Below are 15,660 nucleotides of genomic sequence, written 5' to 3'. Positions count from 1 at the left end.
CAATGTAAAATACCAAGAAAATAGCAGTAGATCGTCTATTTTCACTATAGCGGTTAATTCATAATAATATATATTTCTTCCTATAAGATTTCAGGCCCGGGCGGCTAGTGTAGCGGTTCGGGCACCTATACACGGCAGCGTGTCGCGGGTTCGACTCCCGATCCCGGCGACCTATGCCACGTGTCAACCTTAAAGTATATATATATTAAAGCGCAAATAACATGCATTTTAAAACGGCTTTTAATATTTAATATCATATTGTTTATGTCCATCAAAGTTATTTCTAATGGTTTGAACCTCAATCACCACTCTGATATAGTCATTATAAAGGCCTATTCATAGTCTGGATTTTCGGTGATGAGGTGACCACCGGAGCTGAAATAACGTTGAGCGGTGGTGAGTAAAAACAGAGAGAAGGGCTGGAGCGGTGGCGGTGGTTTGCTCTTCACCGCGGATCGTGACGTCAAGTTGTAGTTCGGTGGTCACCCCACCACCGAAAATCCAGACTATGTATGAGCCTTAATACTGATGCTAGAAAAAAACAGATTTGTTTCCATTCCATGCCAGCTTGGAAAATCAACAATGGTGGACATTGTAAACAAAGTGGAAATGCAAATTTGAAACTGAAGACTGAAGAAGGAGGAAATATACAAAGTAGGGTGACATTGATGACATCACGATGAGACCAAAATCAGTTGAGCTGTTCCTGAGAGCAATTTCCATTAAAGCACCCATATGATATGAAAGCCTGATTGTTCAAAATTGGTTATTTGTGGGGAGAGAAAACACATTATGGGAGCCCCAAAAACACAAAATAAATTGAAAAAGTTGAATTTTATGTTATAGGTCCTTTAATATAGACGGCACCAGATTTCTCCTCCCATTCCGCTGGCCGTTGACTATCATTGCGGCGCTTGCGCGCGTTCACGTGTATGAAACATAGCGTTCACATGTATGAAACATAGCGTTCACGTATGAAACATAGCGTTCACGTATGAAACATAGCATTCACATGTATGAAACATAGCGTCCACGTGTATGAAACATAGCGTTCACGTGTATGAAACATAGCGTTCACGTATGAAACATAGCGTTCACGTGTATGAAACATAGCGTTCACGTATGAAACATAGCGTTCACGTATGAAACATAGCGTTCACGTGTATGAAACATAGCGTTCACATGTATGAAACATAGCGTTCACGTGTATGAAACATAGCGTTCACGTATGAAACATAGCGTTCACGTGTATGAAGCATAGCGTTCACGTATGAAACATAGCGTTCACGTATGAAACATAGCGTTCACATGTATGAAACATAGCGTTCACGTGTATGAAGCATAACGTTCACGTGTATGAAACATAGCGTTCACGTATGAAACATAGCGTTCACGTGTATTAAACATAGCGTTCACGTGTATGAAACATAGCGTTCACGTATGAAACATAGCGTTCACGTGTATGAAACATAGCGTTCACGTGTATGAAACATAACGTTCACGTATGAAACATAGCGTTCACGTGTATGAAACATAGCGTTCACGTGTATGAAACATAGCGTTCACGTGTATGAAACATAGCGTTCACGTGTATGAAACATAGCGTTCACGTATGAAACATAGCGTTCACGTGTATGAAACATAGCGTTCACGTATGAAACATAGCGTTCACGTGTGAAACATAGCGTTCACGTGTATGAAACATAGCGTTCACGTATGAAACAGCGTTCACGTGTGAAACATAGCGTTCACGTGTATGAAACATAGCGTTCACGTATGAAACATAGCGTTCACGTGTATGAAACATAGCGTTCACGTGTATGAAACATAGCGTTCACGTGTATGAAACATAGCGTTCACGCGTATGAAACATAGCGTTCACGTGTATGAAACATAGCGTTCACGTATGAAACATAGCGTTCACGTGTATGAAACATAGCGTTCACGTATGAAACATAGCGTTCACGTGTATGAAACATAGCGTTCACGTATGAAACATAGCGTTCACGTGTATGAAACATAGCGTTCACGTGTATGAAACATAGCGTTCACGTGTATGAAACATAGCGTTCACGTATGAAACATAGCGTTCACGTGTATGAAACATAGCCTTCACGTATGAAACATAGCGTTCACGTGTATGAAACATAGCCTTCACGTATGAAACATAGCGTTCACGTATGAAACATAGCGTTCACGTGTATGAAACATAGCGTTCACGTATGAAACATAGCGTTCACGTGTATGAAACATAGCGTTCACGTATGAAACATAGCGTTCACGTGTATGAAACATAGCGTTCACGTGTATGAAACATAGCGTTCACGTGTATGAAACATAGCGTTCACGTATGAAACATAGCGTTCACGTGTATGAAACATAGCCTTCACGTATGAAACATAGCGTTCACGTGTATGAAACATAGCCTTCACGTATGAAACATAGCGTTCACGTATGAAACATAGCGTTCACGTGTATGAAACATAGCGTTCACGTATGAAACATAGCGTTCACGTGTATGAAACATAGCGTCCACGTGTATGAAACATAGCGTTCACGTATGAAACATAGCGTTCACGTGTCATGGGCCCAATGACATGAACGTGCGCAATGATAGTCAAAGGGCCCAGCGCTGGCTCGAGCTGCAATACCAAATTCGGCCACCATGTCCATTTCGCCTCAGGGTTTCCTCCGGGTGCCGTCTCTATTAATATATACTCTAAGGGAGGGATGTCAAACTCAAATACACAGTGGGCCAAAATAAAGAAATTGGTACAATTCGAGTGCCGGACTGTGTTTCAACACACAGGCCATTTTTGGGGAGAGGGGGTAGCTGAAGGTTGACCATAATGTGATATACTTTCACTGCTGATCAATGAAGAGACGACGCATGCTTGCGCTTGCGAGCCTTTAAAAAAGAAAAAAGTACATTTCTTTTTCAAACAAAGTCATGTTGCGTGAAAAAAAAAATGTACTCAAGTAAAAGTAGTTAGTTATACTGTCCACCACAGCTTGAGAAGTGTGTGAGGTGCTGTGTCAATGCCATTTTAGTCCTGCTGCTCAGCCTGTGGTCCCGCTGATGCCCTGCAGGGGGGGGCGTCACCGGCCTCCATTTGACACTGAGACAGAGACAGCAAGAACACAGGTTCCACAAGCAGCAATCAGCATTTGTCACGTACTGCATGTAAGCACTATACAGCATCTGGTATAGCTTTCCTGTCTTTTTTTTCCCCTTTTTTTTTTATCTATACACACCCTCCGCCAACCTGGGGAGAGCAACGGACTTGAACTCGTGCTTCATTCATGCCTGAGTGTCCAAGTCGCTCCTTTACACCTGACGGGGGAGTTTCCCTGGTTGGACGTAGCGCGTGGAAGGAACACGTTATTCCAACCAGTTCCTTTCCCCTCCATCAGGCTGGCCAGGGGGAGGCAGTTTAGAGACCAGGATTACTGCATGTTTTTTGTGAGGGTACCTACCCTAGGGGACACGGGGGAGAACATGCAAACTCCACACAGAAAGGCCCTTTCGCCAACCCCGCCTCGGGTATTGGGCACTGATGACGCAGAGGAGAGAACACGCTCCCGAGCACCCACAGCGTCCCCAGCGGGAATCGAACCCAGGACCTTCTAGCTGTGAGGCGACGGCACTACAGACTGTGCAGTTTCTAAAAGTCAAAATGATGCTTCGAGGCGCCTCTCACTTCACACAAGTGTGATTATTATTATAATTTTAGAGGTGCGCCAGCCCCTCCTACGTCGATAACAATGACCAGTTTTGAGTGTTTGTGTAAACACAAACATTGTCCGAATTGTGATTGGCCCAGCATGAGATGATGCATGATAATAGGAGCGTTATACATGTTATTATTTTGCTTGCCCATTTTTCCAGTGGCGTGCACAGATAGACACTAGGGGGTGCTAGAGCACCCCCTACCCTTTCCCTCTGGACAGCAATGTGCCCTTTTGAAAAATAATGGGTTGTTTTTTTGTACACTGTACAGTATGTGGACCATGGTGACATTGATCAATTCTTGATCAAAAAGCTTCTAATATATTATTTAGGCCCCACAATCTATAAATCTCACACTATTAAGGCAACCGGTCGGTTCCACGCGCTGCACAAGGTGCACTTGTTTTCACTTGAGCACCACCTGTCCCTCTAAATGTCTGTGCACGCCACTGCATTTTTTCTTTCCGAGTGCTCCCCATCGCACACACATGATGACACCCTGTCCTATACACAAACACACCGCAATGAGTAAACATGAAAGGTGCAAAACATATCGTTCTTTAGCCGTCTCCTATTAAAAGCCTCCACCAACTGGCCTGCCTAAAATGACTGCGGTCTTGCAACTTCGCCAGGAGGGGTCACTGTAACTAAAGCTTCCAGTAATGAACAGAGGCACTGGTTTACTAAGGCGCTGGTTCTCAAAGTGGTAGTAGTAATTGTACTTTTAAGAACTGATATTGTATCTGTCCAATGGACACGTACTGTCCATGACAACTCCCCCCCCCCCCCCGACAATAAAGTCCATAGACTATATCCTAAAAAGTTTTATTGTATTCATTTATTTGTATCGTTTGTTTCATTGATTGTTTTGTCAGTTCACATGTAAAATGGACGGAACGTATTGGAATAGATCTGAAAACGCCTTTACCGCACAAAACGTCAATAACTCTGTTTCAATCACGGATAACTGGAATGATTCTATTAGCCACATTGGCTTGTATAAACGTATACACACATACTGTACCTTGCATTCTATTGTATTGTACATATATACACACACACACATGCAGTACTGTACGTACCTTGTACTTCCATCCTTTGTGCAGACACGCGTGGCTTTAACCACAGTCATCGCTGTTGTCCGGATGTTCAACCACAGGGGGCTCCACCAGCCGCTCGTAGGAGAAGAACACCATGATCTGAAGCAACGGAGGAAGACATGTTAGAGACTCTGGTGGCATGGTTCATTAAAAAAGAGGTCAGGAAGCAGAGACGGTGGACTCCATCTTGCTCCCTGGAAGAAAACATGCGCAGTGGAGACCAAGGACTGTCCAAAGAGGACGAGACGTGAAGACAAGATGGCGTCGTACGGGCGACGCCATGTTGCTCCACGGTGCTCCATGGAAGGAAAGAAACGTGCGCAATGGGATATATGTATTGTGACTTGTGAACTTCTCCTTTGGTCCACCCATTCCTGGGACATGTGAGAATGGCCCAGTGAAGGCACATAATAGTCTATCTGCATCAACGGCCCATTGTGGGAGTATGTATTTTACCCTCCGTCACTAATGATGGGTGAACCCAAGGATCCACCCCCCCCCCCCCTCCCCCCTCAGACATTATGCAAATCACATAATTGCTATTGTTCAGGCAAAATTCACCCAACGCTAGTGTACATCCTGACAGTTTCCTGAAAAAGCTATGTTTCTATGTCAGTGGTTCTTCGATTTTTCAAAAATAGCAGACCTACAAGCTCGTATGAGCTTGTAGATCTGCTATTTTTCAATAGCTAAAGCATGACATAATGCTAACACCAAAAGGGGTTCCCACCCAAAATGGGTTTTAATAATAAAAATACGTCATGGTATTTTCTGCCTTAAAAAAAAACAAGAAAAGGTTGTTTTCTAGTCAGCCAGTAGTGGTGTTGGAAAGGCTTTGATGTCACCTAGGCTTGACCACATAGATCGCCGCGGTCACTCGAGAGGTTGAAGTGAGTCCAGGCCCTTGTGCTCCAAATTTGGACACAGTAGTTGATGACTCAAGGACCCCACATATGGCCTGAAAAAACACTGTCCCCTGACATAGTTGACTGGGATGACCGCACGTCACGCACATGACGTCATGAATGTGCTGCAGTTCCACTTTTCGCCAGTGGGTAGTGGCAACTTCGACGTTGGATAGCCTTACTGCCCCTTGGCTAAAAAAGTATAACCAAAATACTCCTTCCTCCTTTATGTTTATTATTGTCTCCACCAGGCCGAAGGCATGTGGGGAGAGTATGTTTTGCACTCCGTCCGTCCGTGTGTCCGTCCGTTTGTGTGTCCGTCCGTCCGTCCGTGTGTCCGTGAGCAGCTAATCTCGGCCACCGTTAACCCGGTCCATGCCAAATTTTGCACACACACTCCCTGGATGCCAACGATGAACCTCTGCCCCAAACTTTCCAGAACGGCCTGTTATAGCGCCACCAGGAGGCCGCTTTGTGCAAAACAAGTTTTTGCACAGTACACCTACAGATTTTGTCCAAACATCACGCAAATTGGTACACAGTCTCTCTAGAGCCATTCAACGAAACCGGTCTTTCAGATTTCTCACACTCCATTCTGATTGGTTAAGATTGGCTTCCAAAGTTCACAGGAGTGCTCAGTTTCAAACAAAATGCTGCAAATCATGAACACATCGCGTGATTTCCGTGAAATTGTGCACCCACATTCCCACTAGGCCGAGGACGAAATGCCACATGAACAATTTCAACTCAGACTCAAGGTGGCGCTATAACTGGCCGAAAAGTGTTTTTACCTCTAACTGCACGGATCTGTGGATAACTTTGTATGCCAACTCCCTAGAGGCCAAGGAAAAACCTTTGCCTGGAATTTTTCACATCTGCTCTTTATAGCGCCACCAGGAGGCCGACATATGTAAAACACATTTTCTATTATTACTCCTTCAGATTTTATCCAAATTTCACGCAAATCGGTATACACTATCTCCATAGTCATGTGATCAACACGGAGCGCCACCATTTCCCATCTTCCATCCTGATTGGCTAAGATTGGCTTCCAAAGCTCACACGATTCGTCCATTTCGAAAAAAGGCCACAAATCACAAACACAGTGTGCAATTTCCGTTAAATTATACACGCACATTTTCACTAGGCCGAGGACGACATGCCACAATTCTTTCCTCAAAATCAGCCTCACGGTGGCGCTATAACAGGCCAATTCCTGTTTTTAGCTATAACTGCATCGATCTGTATACAACTAATGTATGCACACATGGAAAAACATTGTACCTGCATCCCTCCAACACGAACCTCCGGCCCAAATCTTCCTCAACAGCCTGTTATAGCGCCACCATGAGGCCACAACCTGACCTGCCCTGGTGGAGACCTGTGCCGATTGGCACTTTGTCTAGTTATTACTATTATCATCATCATTATTATTATTATTATTATTATTATTATTATTATTATTATTATTATTATTATAATTTCTGTTGTCCTCCGTTTTTTTTTTTTTGTATGTTTTTGTTTTGTCTTGTTATGTTTTGTTTTTCTGTCTGTTTTGTTCGTTTTTTGTTTTGTTGTATTTCTTTTCCTTTTTATAGCTATTTTGAATATTAAAAGGGCTGGCATTATAAGCTGATCAGGCTTCTGCCAAACACTCCCTTTTGGTCAAAAAAGAAAACCCTGAATACATTGTATAAGGTGTGTGTATTTTAAATGACCAATAAACTTGAACTTACTGGGGGCTTGGCTGAGGGTGGGGCGGGATGATGTTTTTTTCTTTTTTTACAAACAATTACAATTGTTTGTAAAAAAAAACACTACAATTGGAACAGGTTAAGTGGTTAAAAATAGAGTTGTACTGCTTGATTCCAAAGGTGTAAATTGCAGACTTGAAAAGAAAAAAAGGAATCCAAGGCACTCCGCCGTCTTTGGTGAAAAAGGTTCATCATTCATATCATTTATTGATTGATGAGCAAGGCAAAATAAAACAGGACCTACGCGTTTCGACCAAAAGGTCTTCGTCGGGGTCTATCAGTTAGTTACTATGATTAACAAGGGACAGCCCTACAAACAACAACATGCCTTTGAACTTTCTACAAGCTCATAGCGCGCCACCGAGTGGCGCGCTAAGAGCTTGTAGGTCTGCTATTTTTGAAAAATCGAAGAGCGACTGACATAGAAGACATTTTTAGAATCTGATCTCAGGTCAGAATGGAAAACTGTCAGGATGTAGAAGACATTTTGTAGAATCTGATCTCAGGTCAGAATGGCCACTTACTGTGAGCATGACCAACAGGCCCATCATCACACCCAGCATGATGTACATGTTGTCAGTGAGGCCTCCGGCCCACAGCGGACCCAGGATGGTGGCTAGACCCCCCACAGAGCGCCGCACGCCCTGGCTGAATCCTACATGCACGCGCACACACACGCACACACACACACACACACACACACACACACACACACACACACACACACACACACACACACACACACACACACACACACACACACACACACACACACACACACACACACACACACACACACACACACACACACAGTGTGTTTAGTTTTAGTCAGTCTCTTCAATAGTTTTAATTTCGTTTTAGTCCCATTTTTGTCACCCGAAATGTTTTAGTGTTAGTCTAGTTTTAGTCGACTAAATATCATACGATTTTTGTCGACTAAATCTACAGGTGATTTAGTCGACTGAAATGTATTTTGGCGGGCCTTGATGCCGTCGAAATGACTGATTTTACATTTGCTGAAAATAGCCGATCTTCAAGCTCGCATTGTGAGCTTGTAGATTTAAGCAATAAGCCACGAGAGGTCTCAGGTTACCGGGTATTTTACACTGCCTGGGAGCGTACGAAGACCCGACGCGAAGCGGAGGGTCCCAGCCAGTGTAAAATACCCGGTAAGCTGGGGCCTCGAGTGGCTTATTGCTTTTCTAAAACGGTTACAAACATATAGCAATATTAAAACTATTACATTCACAAAAGTATCTAATCTACGCTTTGTGCCACCAGAGCGAGCGACCCAGAGCCAAAACACTTCCTTGTTTTGCTCCGCAAGTAGCCTATGTGACTATGAGCCGGGCGGTGCTTAGACGCCCGCACGGCATGCGTTTGTAAAGCAATCAAGCGCTCCCCTTCCCCAGTTCAGCTACAAGGCTGCAGTTTGATACAAAGTGATTGAAGCAGTGGGTTATCGGTGAAATTTACACCGGTCACGTGACGGTAACCAGCCAATCAGAATGAAGTATTGGGACTACCCGTTTTAGAACTGCTATTTTCCGCATGCAACCAAGTGTAAAATACTGGATCCCTTGTCCACTAGTCCCTTCCTAACATTTTAGTCTAGTTTTTATCTGTCGACGAAATTGTCAGTATATTTATTTACTTAGTTTTAGTCACCATAGCTTATTTTTCATGTAGTTTCCATTTAGTTTTTGTCAGTGAAAAAAGGTAGTCGGCGAACATTTTTCGTCTTAGTTTTAGTCGACGAAAACAACACTGACACACGCACATGCACGCGCTCGCATTACTATACTTGTGTGGACATGACAAATTTAAGACAGCTTTGAAAATAGCTGGAAAGTGTCAGGTCGGTAGTGACATCGCCATAGTTTTACTTTTAGGCAGATATGTGATTTTGGAATGTAACAACCAAGCCTCATGAGGACATTGGCAATAATGCGCGGTGAATCAGCAGTGTTGGGAGAGTAGATCGACTCAGGCAGATATAAACAAAGGCAGGTGAAATATGACTTCTGAAATTATGAAAACAACACATACTTTGCTAATTAGTAATAATAAAGAGTTGACCTAAGACGGAAAAACCTTATAGTGAATTGGCCAAAAACAATCTGCTTGTTATCAGACCTCTTCAAAGATTCATACCAGATTCATGATTCATTGATTATACTATACTGCTTAGGATGCCTCTCGATCGTCTCCCTAGGGAGGTCCCACTGGGAGGAGACCCCCGGGCAGACCATGGTTCAGATGGAGGCCTCCATCTTGCGCCACCCTTTACGCCTTATCCCTAAACTTATTTGACTATTTTAAAATAAAAATAGTTCAACTTTAGCCAATCTACATCGACGCGTTGTTAGCTTGTAGATCGTCTATTTGTACTATTTTAAAATGTTTTAAAATAGTAAAACATGGCAAATAAGTTTAGGGATAAAGGGCTAAGGGGTGTCGCAATATATAGGGTTACTGTATATCTCTAAACTGGCACTGGCACACGCCTCAGGATCCTCCAGGAGGAAGTTATACTAATGTTGCTGTGGAGAGGGAAGTCTGGAGCTCTCTGGTAGAGCCGTTGCCCCCGCGACCCGACTACGGATAAGCAGGTTGAAGATGGATGGATGAAAACTTTGGCATTCAGGCGAACGGTTATAATGTTGAGTGAAACCAACGCCTGACATTTTCATTTTTATGTTTCACCAGAAGGCATTTCTTTTAATGGTCATGGCTATAGCCATTCATGGGGGCTGGAGCCAGGCTAAAAAGGAAGCAATGTCACAGCGTGTCCACCCGATGGCGCCGTTTGTTTGTTTGTTTGCTCACCTTGCGTTTTCTCGGCGGTGACTTTGGAGAACAGGGAGACCTGGGCCACGGCCACGAAGGGCAGGCCGATGACCTGCAGGAACACCCCGATGATGAACTCCGTCAGCTGCCACTGGTAGCCTCCTTAACCACAGGAATGACAGCGTGCAGACGTGAAAGCACTGTTGTTTTTGGCAGCAAATCTATATTTTAGTTTAGTCTTTGGAGTGAAACTTAATTTAGTTTTAGTCCCATTTTAGTCACCCGGAATGTTTTAGTGTTAGTCTAGTTTTAGTCGACTAAATGTCATAAGATTTTAGTCGGCTAAATCTGCAGATCATTTGAGTCGACTGAAATTCATTTTGGCGGGCCCTGACGCCGCTGTAATGGCGTAATTTTACACTTGCAAGCTCACAACGCGTTGCAGCACGACGCGTTGTGAGCGTGTAGCTATTTTCAGCATGCAACAAAGTGTAAAATGACTTATACTGGATCTCTTGTCCACTAATCCCTTCCTAACATTTTAGTCTAGTTTCCATCTGTTGACGAAATTGTCAATACATTTAGTTTTAGTCATCGTAGCTTAGTTTTCATTTAGTTCCCATTTAGTTTGTCGGTGAAAAAAGTTAGTTCAACATTCTTTGTCTTAGTTTTAGTCGACAAAAACACGTGAAAGGAGCCTCCACACATAATCTGCATATTGAAACTGAAAACTATACAGGATGCCAGGTCAACAAATGAACCTGGCATCTGTCTAAATAACATGCTGCTATAGTACATTCCATTTTAGACAAAGGGGAGAAAAAATAATCACATTACTGATTTTACACTTGGTTGCAGGCTGAAAACAGTCGATCTACAAGCTCACAAGAGCTTATAGATATTAGCCTGGTTAATAAACCAGACTAATATCGCACGGACCGCGGGATATTAGTCTGGGGAGGCTCAGCTTGGATTTCATTTCCAGGGGAGCAGGTTGAAACATTTTCTCTTTGACGCAATTGGTCAGAGCTACTGTCAGTCAAAGGTCTCAAGCATTGAAAGTCACTGTACCAAAGCCCGCCCATATTGCATACCGTGTCCCGATTGGCCGCCCCATTTCTCTGGTGTAGGAAATGGGCGTACAATTGAGCCTCTCCAGACCGTAATCCGCCGGCAGGCAATTTATTTTTGCCAACGGCTGATTCGGTCTGGTTTATTAACCAGGCTATATAGATATGCCATTTTTCAGCATGCAACCAAATATAAAATAAAATGTCTTTTAAGTTACACTGGATCTCTCCTCCAATAGTCCCTCCTTAACATTTTAGTCTGGTTTTTATTTGTCGATGAAATTGTCAGCATATTTGGTCTAACAATTAGTCATCGTAGCTTATTTCGTTTTTCGTCAGTGAAAACAATCACACTCGTGTGAAGTGAGCGGCGCTCTTTATCATCATACGTCATCATACATCACACTCCAAGCTCAGCTGAGCACGTTACGTGCTCAGACGGACAGACAGACAGACCGACAGACAGACAGACACACAAAGCTGCGTATTTTCCGCCATAGTTTGAGTCGACGAAGTCTGCACTACATGTGTGGACTGAGCGGGGGGTGTTATGGGGGGGGTCCTACCACCGTACCGAGGGGCTTGGCCAGGAAGATGAGACACCACACACAGGAGATGTTGCAGAGGACCAGGCCCACGGCCAGCACCATCCTCTCGGCCACGCGCGTGCTCAGCCAGCGCACGAACAGGAAGCAGGCGATCACCTCCACGCCGCAGATGCAGTACATCACGCTGTTCTCCAGCTCCCCGAAGTCAAAGTACTTCTGGGTCATGGGGGTCACCATAGTCTGGACGGCAAGGGGGGGGGGGGGAAGCAAACAATGTTATAAACCAGCGGTGGGCGACTTTGAAGATGGAGAGGGCCACTATAGTTCCACTCTCACTCCAGAGGGCGACTGTGGCTCAAGAGGTAGAGCAGGTCGTCCAATGATCCATGGGTCGGCGATTCGAATCCCGGCTCCTCCTGTCTACATGTCGAAGTGTCCTTGGGCAAGACACTGAACCCCAAATTGCTCCCGATGTGCTGGTTGGTACCTTGCATGGCTTCCGACCGCAATCGGTGTATGAATGTGTGTGTGAATGGGTGAATGTAATGCACAATCTATGTCAAGCGCCTTGGATAAAGGCGCTATATAAATGCACCATTTACCATTTAGAGGGCCACGTTGTATACCACTGTCGTAGCAAAAATAGCCGATCTACGTGTCGCACCGTGACGCGTTTTGAGCTTGTAGATCGGCAATTTTTTGCTATATTTGAATTGAAATCCTGAAAGAAAATTGGCATTTTCTTTTATTGGAATCCTGAAAAATATTGTTTTTTTATTTAATTTCAAATGAATTAAGTTTAGTCATGTTAACTTTATGAACTAAATCCAAACACATTGGACAGACAAAAGCGGGTCATGTTTTGCATGTTTGTAATTGTAACAGCTGAAAATCATTAATATATCAGTATTCTGATATTAACCTGTTATTGACATTAACATATATTACAATTATTTTACTTACTTTTATTAGGGTTAAAGGTCAAAAGTCATAGGTTCAAAATTGTTCAAAATTGAGTCCAGACATTTTTTTAATTGTGCGAATTGCAGCCTCTGTGGGGGGTATTTATATGCAAATATCATGACCAATGGCATTGCAATGAACATCACTGATGACGTTTAGGTAAAAAAAAAGAACAGAAAAAAATAATAATAATAATAATTCATTAAAATATAATTGTTGCTATAAAGCAACGCTGGGTCTTAGGGTTAACCCATTTTGTACGGGAACCCATTTTGGTGTTAACATTACGTTATGCTTTAGCTATTTAAAAATAGCAGATCTACAAGCTCATATCGCGCCACCGAGTGGTGCGATACGAGCTTGTAGGTCTGCTATTTTTGAAAAATCGAAGAGCGACTGACATTTTTAGAATCTGATCTCAGGTCAGAATGGGTTCATCAGACCAGTGTGTGTCTGGCGGAAACCTCGTATGAATCTGATCTCAGGTCAGAATGGGTTAAGTGAAGGTGGGGGGCCACCAGTTGCCCATGTACGTTATAAACATGCGAGGCCTGCAGATTGCAGGAATGCCCAAGCCAAGAGCCGACGAGGCATTTTGGCCAAATTGTGTCCAGTGTCAGCATGACAATTGGCAGTCGCCACATAGTCCATATTATGGACTACGGAGGAGACAATGCTTCCTGTATCCAACTATCCAAGCGTGCGCATCGATTGTCGTTTGTATTCAAGCATTTCTTTGTTACACTAGAGCGGTGTCCGTTGGGCACTGGGCCTACTTGCAAATTGGAAATGCATGCATCACGCAGTTATTATGTCCTTTTATGCCCAGCATACAGTATATGGATTGCTTTGTCAGGCATGCCCAAATATGGAGTCTATACGCAGATGTCAGAGGCCCGGGCAGAGGCATTTTGTTGGCGGTTCTGGACAACCGTGGGTCCGACCGACTTGACACCGGGCACCGCACTCCCCGTGGGGGTGTGGAACGCGTGTGTCGAATTTGAAGTCGGTGGGGCGAACGGTTCCCGAGTTACAAGGATTACAGACATACACACGTACTGTACAGTACGACGTACAGAGACGTGGTGCATTTAGAGATCGTTAAGACGTGAACACAAATAAAGGTATTGAATATGTGTGTGCGTGCGTGCGTGCGTGCCAGTGTTGTTTTTGGCAGCAAATTTAGATTCTAGTTTTAGTCATAGTCCCTGCAATAGTTAGTGTGGTTGCCCGAATGGGCAACCAGACTCTTGTAACTGTGACACTTTATTATTGTGGGCTCGCCACAGCGAGCACACAATAGTTCTTGTCAGTTTATATTTATTCTTTATTCCACCCTTTTTTTTGCGACCTTATAACTTCCACATACTTTACACTAGAAATTTAGTTCAAACTTCAAACTGTTCAGCTCTTTGCAGTGATGTGTGCTTGTATTTTTATTTTTACAAAGTTTTATACTTTTTATACTTTTTAACTTTTTTACTTTTTTTTACATTCTTTATAGTGAGAGTCGATGGAAGAAAGGTCCCATTTTTCACAGTTAACTTTTTTTAGCTCTTATTACTCCGTCATACTTTCACTTTGAAACTTCATTCAAACTTTATAATGTTCATCTATCTTTGAACTTTCATTGGTGAAAAAGTTGTTTTGAAAAAGTTTATACTTTTTAAAATATTTAACTTTATTTATAGTTTTTTCCTCCCATTGACAATGTATGGGATTGATCTCTAAATCAACCTCACTTTTGCAGCCTCATTACTCTGGCATACTTTGTCGTAGAAACGTGATTTAAACTTTAGAAAGCTCACACGACTCTGGACTTTTTCGTGGTTCAAACCGTATTCAAATACGTTAAACGGTTTTTCCGAAATCGCAGTTCAATCGCAGGCCGTTTCGCCTAATTAGTGCCAAGTTAGAGTGCAGGGCTTCTTTCACTAGAGTGCGTGAACAGAAAATCTTTCCTTGAAAATTTACCAAACAAATTGCCGTCCCGGCCAAAATATTCACTTTACACGCATGTCCTTTGGTCATTTTGTAGCCACACATGTCCTCTTTCACACAATGTGACCACCAAAACACAGAGACATACAGAATGTGAACTACGGCCTTTTAAGTGACACAAATACAGTCAATCTGCTCATTGACATCCATTGTAGAAATCTTACGAGGAAATTATCGCGATGACAATTCTTAACTCGCTCTTATAACCACATTTTCGATCGTACCAACACCACAATCGCACATGGTGTACCTCAATATCTCAGGCCACTCACAGCGAAAGAATTATTTGCATTCGACTTTTACTTTTTGCGATAGAGCAATTTGTTCGGGCATAGTTTCCCCCCATTCAAGACCATTCAAGACCATTCAAGATCAAGACCTTCAAGTTGCGCGCCACTTGTTTGTCTTTTACACTTCCACAGCTGAGACATATAAGAGCTTAATTACAGGGCTGAAATTAAAGTTACAAGATCTCAATGAGTTGCTCTGCGATACCTTGTGGGCTTGTAGGTCTGCTATTTGTGCAATTGGATGGCCTTTATACAGCTCTCGCAAGAGCACGCACGCACGCATGCACGCACGCACACACACACCCTGTCTTCCTATTGGCTGGCCTTTACACAGCTCTCGCAAGTGCACGCACGCACGCACGCACGCACGCACGCACGCACGCACACACACACACACACACACACGTTTATAAAAAAATATTAAAAAAAAAAAAAAAAAAAAAAAGGAAAAAAAATTAAAAAAAAATGAAAAAAAACTAAAAAAAAAAAAAACTAAAAAAAAACAAACT

General features: G+C 43.2%; 1 protein-coding gene across 1 annotated transcript in view; it reads right to left on the bottom strand.

Annotated features, from left to right (window-relative positions):
* Positions 1 to 2,579: 2,579 nt before the first annotated feature.
* LOC310860076 (major facilitator superfamily domain-containing protein 8-like) overlaps positions 2,580 to 15,660 on the bottom strand; it is a 37,311-nt gene continuing 24,230 nt past the window's right edge. Inside the window, exons 9-13 of the mRNA XM_083766839.1 lie at positions 11,924 to 12,137; positions 10,319 to 10,441; positions 8,014 to 8,144; positions 4,813 to 4,929; positions 2,580 to 3,119 (exon numbers count right to left, since the gene is read on the bottom strand). Coding sequence (XP_083622965.1) covers positions 4,849 to 4,929; positions 8,014 to 8,144; positions 10,319 to 10,441; positions 11,924 to 12,137 — 549 coding nt within the window. The 3' untranslated portion in view covers positions 2,580 to 3,119; positions 4,813 to 4,848. The remainder of the gene's footprint in view (positions 3,120 to 4,812; positions 4,930 to 8,013; positions 8,145 to 10,318; positions 10,442 to 11,923; positions 12,138 to 15,660) is intronic.

This window comes from Protomyctophum parallelum (genome assembly GCF_964188405.1).
Source record: "Protomyctophum parallelum genome assembly, chromosome: 6".
Taxonomy (NCBI): Eukaryota; Metazoa; Chordata; class Actinopteri; order Myctophiformes; family Myctophidae; genus Protomyctophum; species Protomyctophum parallelum.
Note: the sequence above shows the minus strand (reverse complement) of the source record. Positions and strands in the feature narration are given on the sequence as shown.